At 36.4% G+C, this 9,877-nt stretch overlaps 2 protein-coding genes across 6 annotated transcripts in view; one reads left to right on the top strand and one right to left on the bottom strand.

Annotated features, from left to right (window-relative positions):
* Positions 1-9,877, top strand: part of FANCL (FA complementation group L) — a 73,166-nt gene that overhangs the window by 18,462 nt on the left and 44,827 nt on the right. For all 5 annotated transcript variants that reach the window (XM_014591808.2, XM_027775978.1, XM_006159050.3 and 2 more), the window contains one exon: positions 4,549-4,649. In XM_014591808.2, the coding sequence (XP_014447294.1) occupies positions 4,549-4,649 (101 nt within the window). The remainder of the gene's footprint in view (positions 1-4,548; positions 4,650-9,877) is intronic.
* The window catches only part of VRK2 (VRK serine/threonine kinase 2), a 165,836-nt gene continuing 162,039 nt past the window's right edge, over positions 6,081-9,877 (bottom strand). Inside the window, exon 14 of the mRNA XM_027775977.1 lies at positions 6,081-6,149. Coding sequence (XP_027631778.1) covers positions 6,123-6,149 — 27 coding nt within the window. The 3' untranslated portion in view covers positions 6,081-6,122. The remainder of the gene's footprint in view (positions 6,150-9,877) is intronic.

The following is a 9,877-nucleotide window of genomic DNA, read 5'->3' as shown; positions in this document are numbered from 1 at the left end:
TTGTAATTTTTTTTTTTTTTTTTTTTTTTTTTTTTTTTTTTTTTTAAGTTTTTGCTATAGGGTTTGTGTGCTTGCTAGAGACAATGAAGAAAAAAATTACCCCCTAGGGGGATGACCACACTGCAATTCCTTCTTCTCCTAGGATTTTGGGCCCACACACTAATAATGTGCTTGGTGTGATTTTCTAGCTGCCAGAGCCAGGACTCAAACCTTGGTTGGCCATGTGGGAGTCTAGTGCCTTAACCATCATGTTGCCTGGTGGCCCACTGATTAACTTTAATTCATTTCAGTTATTATTCTTTTTGATGTTCAGATTGTTCCATTTTGGTCAATGTAATCCCTTTGTGTTGGCTCCTGAGTTCTTTTAGTGCAACCCAAGCTTCTTTCCTTTTTTGGGGGCGAATATTTTTGCTATAGAGTGCATGCACTTGTAGAGATAGAGAGACAGGAAGCAAGAGTTCACCTCCCCCAGGGGGTATGGTCACACCACAGTCCCTCCTCCTCCATTCTCCTTGGGATTTGGGGCATGCACGCACATGTGCCCAATGTGAGTTTTAAGCTGCCAGGTCCAGGACTTGAACCATGGTTGGCCACATGGGAGTTCAGCAACATAATCATTATGCCATCTTCCGGTCCCTCTCTCCTTTCTTAAACTACGTGCCCCCAGGCTCTTTTTCTCATCCTGTGCTATAGTAGAATTATTGTCAACTATTTCTCCAAAGAGCCTAATTTCTCTGTGGGAAATGGTATTTGAATGCCAGAGTCTGGAAATTGGAGTGCTCTTTGTTATTACTTATAATCCTTTTCAGAGGACAAAGCTAGGAAAAAGTAAATTTTAGAGAGTAATTAATCATAAATTCATACTAATATTTCCAATTCAAATTTGACTTTAGAGTTTTTGTAATGCTTTTTTATTCTGAAAAATAATTGTTTTCTAATGGTATTAACATCTTTTTTTTGTTATGTTTTACTTATGCTTATCCTCTCTCTCCTTATTTCAAAATTATGATACTAGTATTGCTAGTGACATCTAAAAATAGTTGGAATTTTTTTTGGTGGATCTTTTTTTTTTGGAGAGGTTTTTTTGCTATAGGGCGTGTGTGCTTGCCAGAAAGACAGAGACAGAGAGACAGAAAGCAAGAAATCTCCCCACAGGGGGGGATAGCCACATCGCAATCCCTTTTCCTTCATTCTCCTCTCGGGATCCTGGGCACCCACGCACACGCGCCCGGTGAGTTTAAGCCACCGGGTCCGGGACTTGAACCGTGGTTGACTACATGGAAGTCCAGCGACATAGTCATTATGCTAACTGCTGGTCCCGGTGGATCTTTTTGAGACATTTAAATTTTTTTAAAAAAAGGAATTATTTATTTAATTACATTAGTTATTTTTTAATTTGATTAGAGAGAGACAGAAAAAGGGAGAGTGAGAAAGTAAGCTGCAAGGTCCGGGACTCAAAACCATGGTCAGCCCTGTGGGAATCCATACCTGCTGTATGGCCTTCCCCTGCTCTCCTTCCACAGGGTAATTTCTCACTTTTCCTTCTTACTGTCTCTCTTTGATAAGTGCACTTGCACTATAGAAATAATTTTAAAAACAAAAACTTACTAGTTTAAAGCTAAAATAAAATATTGAGATTGATCTTTGATTTATAGTGTTATTATTAGTACATTTGTTACTGCATTTCTGAGTAAAACAAGATCCTATATTTTAGATTTCTTCAAAAATTATGGACAAAGTTGGTAATTTTGTTGTTGTTGTTGTTGATTTAGGATAGCACACCTAAAAATGTAAGAATTATTAGTTTCTTAGGCTGCATTGTTAGTAATATGGTTCCTATAATATCACCAAGGAAGGAATTGTGAATGATACTGAAATGAAATCAAATGCTTTCTGAACTTAGGATTTTCGTTGATCTCTTAGTTTCCTTAGTAACTAACTGGGCATATAGATAGAAGTTCAGTATTAGTTATTTTGCAAATAAACAATTACCTATATTTTAAAAGAATCCCATGAGATAAGTTATTTTATTCCTGTTTTACAACTGAGCCATTGAGAGTCTAACGCCTAAAGATTGGAAATGTTGAAGTCAGGATTTAAAACCTTATTTGTAAAGCCTTTCTACTGTGTACCTTTGCCTGTCTCACTAAAAAGAATGCATTGTTTCTCTACCTTTGCCCTTTTTGCTGGACGATTCGAGAGAGGGAGTAACTTGTTCGATCCATGGTGGATGGCAGAGTTTATAAATGTCAAAAACTAGAATTAAAATGCATTTTTATTATTATTCATGTTTATTTTTACCTTTGATACTTATGGGTAGCAGTAATGAATTTTTCTGAATGAAAACATATTTTGAAGGAATACTGAGTAACTTTTACATGTGTAACCTTATGTTCTAGGAGCTTTCTCTCTTTAAATTCATATTCTTGGCTTTACAAACCTGATTTTATATATTTTTTTAAATTTTCTTTTTATAGCAGATTCAGAACTAGACTGAAGTAGTTTCTAGTTAATGGTCCTGATTTTGAAATGCTGTTTTGTAAAATCTGTCCTTTTTATTATTGCCTCAATTAGATAGAATTCTATCTTTGTTCAAAGACAAAGTGTAAGGAACAACAGTAGATTTACAGATACTTAAAAGAATAAAATTTCAGCCTTTTATTAGGGTCACGTTTATCAGAAGTATTTACAATTTTTGACATCTAGTTTGGTTATTTATTTATTTATTTTGTGATTACAAGAGGATGCATGTGCTTGCCAGAAAGAGAGAGGGTGAGAGGAAGCAGCCCCCAGTGGGGCATGGTCACACTGCTGTTTCTACTTTCCCATTTCTCCATCCTGTTAAGATTTGGGGCATGCATATTCATATGTCTGGCATGTTTCTAATTCAGACCATGTGAACATTTGAGTAACTTGTACATACATTTACTTCACAAATAAGATATTTGTCTAGATTTGTAACTTCAATGTAATTGGTCATTTTTAGCTTTAGTAATTCTAATGGTATTTATATTGCTTGTAAAAATATAAATTTTATGGGCCAGCCCTATGGCCTGGTGGTTAAAGGAACCAGATCCTAAATGACCAACTGAATTGTTTGAATTTCTGACCCTGTTGACTTGAAAACAAGCTTGGCAAGTATGCATGTGTGCCCCAAATCCTACAGGAGGAAGAAATGGAGAAGGGATTGTGGTGTGACCACAGTCCACTAAGGTGTTCTTTCTTTCTCTGTCTTTCTCTGGAGAGCACATGACCTCTCCCCCCTTTTTAAAAGTTTATACACACACACACACACACACACTCACACACACAATATACTATACTATCAATATACATAGTATAGATATTTAGAGTCTATATATATATATTATAAATACATTCATAAATTTTCGTTTTGGTCATCGTGAACATAAATCATTTTAAAGATATCATAGGTGGGCCTAGCAAGCAAAAGACTGACCTAGCAGTATGGATGGCAGAATACTTCAACTTACCTGGTTGAGAAGTATACAGAAATGTAAGTCAGAGAAAGAATTAGCAGGTAGGTATTATAATTAGAAGGGTTTTATTGTTACTAGGATGAAGCTTATAATGGTGTATAAATATATTAGTCTAGGCAATATACTTAGAGTTCAGGCATTGATTGATTGATTGAGGTTTTTGCCTTGGGATGTGTGCACTCGCCGGAGAGACACAAGACAGACAGTGAGAGGGAAGATGAGAAATTACCTCCCAGGAGGGATGGCCACACCACAATCCCTTCTCTATTCTCCTCCATGGGAACAGCATGCACAAACGCCTGGCATGAGTTTCAAGCCATGGAATGTAGGACTGCAGTCATGTTGGAGTCCAGCAATATAACCACTATGTCATCTGCTGGCCCCGAGTTCAGGTTTTTAGGGATATTTTTTCTTTATAAATGTCGTATCTCATATCCACTGGTAGAAAGAAGTGAAACTTTTTTTCAGTTATTTTTGCTATAGGGTGCATGTACTTGCCAGAGGGATAGATAGGCAGAAATACTGTGTTTTCCTCCCTACCCCCGCCAGGGATATGGCCACACCACAGTCCTTTCCCCTTCCATGCTCTTGGGATTTTGGGCGTGCATGCACATGCACCTGGTGTGAGTTTCAAGCTACTGGGTCCGAGACTCAAACCACGGTTGATCATATGGGAATCCAGCGCCTTGACCACTATGCTACCTGTTGGTCCCCAAAGTGAAACTTCAAGGCTGTTTTTTTTTTTTTTTTTTTTTTTTTTTTTTTTTTTTTTTTTTAAAAAACATTTCTGATAGACATTATAGTCCTGGAGAATATTAAAATAGAAATTTCTCTTTATGGTATAAAAATTGACATTTTGTATGACCTTCAGTGCTGTCTTAACTTACTATTTTTTTTTTTTTCATGAGATGGAGAAAGAGTAAGTTAGACTGTCTATAAACATAATGGGCACTTCAAATAGGCATAAAGAAGATTACGAAATTATGTTTTGTAATCGAGTAGAAACAATTGGCATTCCACAGCTGATTCAACATTTTTCTTTTAACAGGAAGTTGCTTTAAAGAATAGACGAGAGCTGTATGCACTACCTCCTCCTCCCCAGTTCTACTCAAGCCTTATTGAAGAGATAGGAACTCTCGGTTGGGATAAGTATGACTATCTTAAAATATGTTTTGGAAATAAATTTGTTTACACATTTCAATTTAACATATTTCCAGGTTTAGCAGTTTATTTTAACCTTTTTTTAAAAAAACATTTCTGATAGACATTATAGTCCTGGAGAATATTAAAATAGAAATTTCTCTTTATGGTATAAAAATTGACATTTTGTATGACCTTCAGTGCTGTCTTAACTTACTATTTTTTTTTTTTTCATGAGATGGAGAAAGAGTAAGTTAGACTGTCTATAAACATAATGGGCACTTCAAATAGGCATAAAGAAGATTACGAAATTATGTTTTGTAATCGAGTAGAAACAATTGGCATTCCACAGCTGATTCAACATTTTTCTTTTAACAGGAAGTTGCTTTAAAGAATAGACGAGAGCTGTATGCACTACCTCCTCCTCCCCAGTTCTACTCAAGCCTTATTGAAGAGATAGGAACTCTCGGTTGGGATAAGTATGACTATCTTAAAATATGTTTTGGAAATAAATTTGTTTACACATTTCAATTTAACATATTTCCAGGTTTAGCAGTTTATTTTAACCCTGTTTTTAGTCAGGGTGTTTCATCTGATCTTATCATTGCTATCATTTAAGGGAGGAATGTCATAAATTGACTTACAAAATAAAATGCTAAATATAATTTGAGGAAAACCGCATTTAAATGTTCATATTAAGATGTTTTCACGGAAAATATAGTTATTTAAATGTTACTAATTTTAGCAACTTATAAAAATCATCTTTCTTCCAAAACAAATACATGACTTAAAAGAAGTCCATAGCTGAGTATACAGGTTGTTAAAGGTTCATCCATATGCCACTTGGGAAAAATCCAAGGTGATTTGCTTCAAACTCACTTGTTGAATTTAGCTCTCTTCTTAGTGCAATACTTTTTACTTTGAACTAAAACAACAGTATCGATATGCCAATTTAATTATTATTCTACTATTGTTAGTATTTTAGCATTCATTTATTATTTCAGCTTAGATTGCTTTATTATTAAGCTAAAAATGATTTAGATATGTGAATAAGAATGTAGAATTTTTTTACCACTAAGTTTTTCTGAATATGCATACAACATCTTTATTAATTTTTTTTTTTTCTGTTTTCTATGAGTTGGGTTTCTTTTTTTCTTTCTTTTTTTTTTTAAAGCAGCTTTCACCACCTTTTTTTTTTTTTTTTTTTTTTTTACGGGAGGTTTTTTTGTTTAGGGGTTCTCTTTTTTAATAGATTTTTGGCTATAGGGTGCGTGCGCTCGCCAGAGAGACAGAGACAGACAGACAGAAAGCGAGAAATCACCCTCCCCCGGGGGGGGATGGCCATGCTGCAATCCTTTTTCCATTCTCCTCTCGGGATCTTGGGCATGCCTGGTGTGAGTTTAAACCACCAGGCCCGGGACGCGAACTGCGGTCAACTACGTGGGAGTCCAGCGACATAGCCACCACGATAACTGCTGGTCCCTATGAGTTCGGTTTCTGATGGTTAGTCTAAAAAGAAGCAGAAAATCAAATAGCCATTTAAAAGAAAAGAAACATATCTTTTTGAAGTGTAGAGTATATGTCCTTTAATGTATTTTATGCTATTACTTCCTGTTAGCTGAAAATAACTAGAGATGAGACATAAACATGTCTTAGAATCTCTACTTCTTGCCTTATAAATTGGTTTCTGGGAGTGATAAAAATGTAATTTGTTAGAGAAAGAAGTAGGAGTCTTTTCTTTTGCAAATACTTCTTTGTATTTCCCTATTATTCATTACAAGCTTTTTACTTAGAGAATAGTTATCCCTCTTATCCACAGATCAGTTTTTTTCTCCTTTATTTCACCATCAAATTTGAATGAGCAGGCTATACCTCTTTTGGTATACTTCAGCTCAGAGACAGGTTTCCCTTCTTCAGGCATGTACTTTGTTAACCTTCTTAATTTTTAACAAGTACTTCTGTTTTCCTGTTTAACAGGCAAAGTGTGAGAATCTATACTTGGAATCCATGTGTGTTTATACTGTGGGTTCTTGCCTCAATTATAACTCCACATTCCAACCATCAAAACCTTACACTATTATTTGCAATCATAATTTTAGTATCACTATACATGGACTGCTTAAAGTCTGTTTAATAAATTTATTTTATATATATTCTGAATTTTTTCCTTGGATCTGAAAACCAAACTGCATTGTTTTGGTCTCTCGTATAATTGCTCTTAAGGATGCCACTGACTTACATCAAGGAATTTTTGTATGAAACAACCTTAGGAAATACATTAGGATCTGTTAACCAGGAAAACAATTTTTTTTTCCCCTGCACTATCGGATTAGCTCTGATCTCAAGTAAAACTGATTAGAAGTTAGTATAGCAAGCATATTATCTTTAGTCGATTTTGTGAGTATTTCAATATTTGGCTTTTTATATATCATACACTTTAAAAAGAGACTCTTTATTAGATTAAAAAGGTTCATTATTATTCTTAGTCTGTTAAGAGTTTCTTTTTTATTCTTAGTTTTCTGAGAGTTTTATGAATACATGTTGAATTATCTCACATACATTTTAACCTCATTGAGAGGATCATATCATTTTCTTTCACTTGTTTTTTTGCTGATAATATAGTGAATTATCATGATTTTTTGTTTTTAAGTTGCCAGGGGATGCATGCATTTGCTGGAGAGACAAAAAGAGAAAAGTGAGTAGAGGAAACACGTCCCTCACAGCCCAGTGAGGCATGATCGTACTACCATACCTTCTCCTCTGTTCTACCTTCCTGTCAGGGTTTTGGGCACACACACTTGTACCTGGCATGTGGTTCAAGCTGCTGAGGCTGGGATTTGAAGTGCAATTGGCCCTTTGGGATTTCTGGCTCCCTTCACCTCTGTGGAGCTGGCCCTACTAATATTGTTATTTATTTCATTTTTAATTTGCTGTTTTACTTTGTTGTTTTATACTTTGTCCTAGAGGGGACAGAATGAGAGAGAGGGAAAGTAAGAAAGCACCCCCAGGGAAGATGGTCATGTCAGTTCTTTATCCTCTACTCTCTTCTCTTGATTTTGGGCATGCATGCACATGTGCTCTGCATGTTTTTCAAGTTGTTGAGTCTGGGATTTGACCTGCACAGTCGACCATGTAGGATCTAACCACCTTAACTGCCATGCCACTAGCTGTTCTGTCTACTAATATCCTTTGGAATACATTCTTTCTTTTCTTCTGTCCTGTAGGCAAACACGAAGTATCCTAATTGAACTGCATCATCAAGTTGCTAGCCATGAGTTGTTTCTTGTTGAATGTATGGGTGCACTTACCAGCTCTACACTTCTACTCACCAAACATCAGTAATGAGTGAATAGCAGCAAAATGGAACTTACATTAAGCAAAAGCAAACTACACTTTGAGCAGAAAACTCTAATTTTCTCTTTTTTTTCAATTAGCAGGAAAATATTTGCATGAAGTTGTAATTTGATAGTTCACCTTAGAGAAAATAATGTGAAGTGACTTTCTACATTATCAATTTCTTGATCAGGGCTCAGCAGGTATAAACATTGGGCTGAGGACTTTATTCTTTCTCTCAAACAAAACAAAGTAAGCAGAGGACAGATATAATTGTAAATAATTGTATGTCCTAGGTTTTCTGACCATGTATGTTTCTGGCAAATGTTCTTAATGAGCAGATAATTTTTTTTGTGTGTGGTGTATTTGTGTGTTGTTTTTTCTTAGACAGTGTCTTACAGGGATTTAGTATCTTTCAATCCTACTGCCTCAGCCTCCAGAGTAGCTGTGACTACAGGTGTCTCTCACCATTCCCAGATTTTTTTGATTTTTGAGGGCGAGTTAAGAATGAAACCTGGATCTCCCATGTGGCCTCTGCCTGCCAAGTGGTAGCATCTAATTTGCGCTACTGTGGCTGGGCCAAGACTAGATAACTTCTTTTTTTTTTTTTTTTTTTGAGAGGCTTTTGCTATAGGGTGGGTACGCTTGCCAGAAAGACAGAGAGAGAGAGAAAGACAGAGAGAGACAGAAAGCGAGAAATCACCCCCCAGGGGGATGGCCATGCCACAATCTCTTCTCCCCCATTCTCCTCTTGGGATCATGCGCACGCACACACACATGCCTGGTGTGAGTTTAAGTCACCAGGTCCAGGACTCGAACTGTGGTCAGCTACATGGGAGTTCAGTGATATAGCTGTTACGCTAACTGCTGGTCCCAAGACTAGATAACTTCTAAGAAAAGAATCATACAGTCACTTTTATTTGCCCAGTTTTTATGTAATTGTCTCTGGATTACTCTGGTTTGTTCCCTGAGTATAGTTGGCATCTTCCGAGATAGTTGTCTTATCTTTTTCTGTTGCTCACTCTGTTTTAGCACATGCAAGTCAAAAGTTGGTCACTGATGCATTTGAGTTTTACAAGGAAAGTATTTACCACACTTGTACTAAGCATTTTTGGTACTTATTATTACGAATATTTACTGTATATTTAGGCTGTAAGCTCCCTGTTAACTGTTCTTCATTGTTTTCCCTTGGCCATTCAGACTTCTATACCTAATAATCTTTCCTTAAATGTCATAAAAATGTTTAGAGACTGTAGATGATTTTTCTTCCTTAAAGGATTCACTTTTTGTTGCTAGACATATTGCTGTGGGGCCCAGATTGGTTCTGTGTAGGTCATCGTTTTTTTTTTTTTTTTTTTTGCCAGATTTCTTTCTTCTATGAGCAAGACAGACACACACACACACACACACACACACACACACACACACACACACTCACAGAGTTGAGTGGAGAGGCAGGATGCTATGATCAAGCCTCAGTCTGCTCTGAACCATGGACATACGTGTGCTTAATATTTTAGGGAGGTCTCCGAAAGTGAACCTGGAATCTGTCCCTGTCAGCCTCAAAGAGCATTGTGTTTTATTTACCTCTGTACCATCTTGCAGCCCCCTAGGGTTGTAGTTTTTGTAGGGATTAGTCTACCTCTAATTCTGCTTTCCTTCTCCTAAGGTATAATCCTCCAGAGCTTTCAAGTAAGAGCCAGGTATAGTCATTGAAATTTTCCCTTGGTGGATATTAAACTCAAAACTTCATCTCCCTTCAAGAGGAGATTACTTCTCAGAGTCTGGAGACTGTTTTTAGGAAGGCTCTGTCTACTTCTGTTTCATCTTGCTTTTAGGAGTAGCCCCCTCGAGGTTTCACTCTTAAGAGTTTGGAAGTATTTATTGGAAATTCTTCATGCTGA

The sequence above is a fragment of the Tupaia chinensis genome, unplaced genomic scaffold, assembly GCF_000334495.1.
Source record: "Tupaia chinensis unplaced genomic scaffold, TupChi_1.0 Scaffold000622_1, whole genome shotgun sequence".
Lineage (NCBI taxonomy): Eukaryota > Metazoa > Chordata > Mammalia > Scandentia > Tupaiidae > Tupaia > Tupaia belangeri.
The sequence above is the reverse complement of the archived record's forward strand: the minus strand, read 5'-3'. Positions and strand labels throughout refer to the sequence as shown.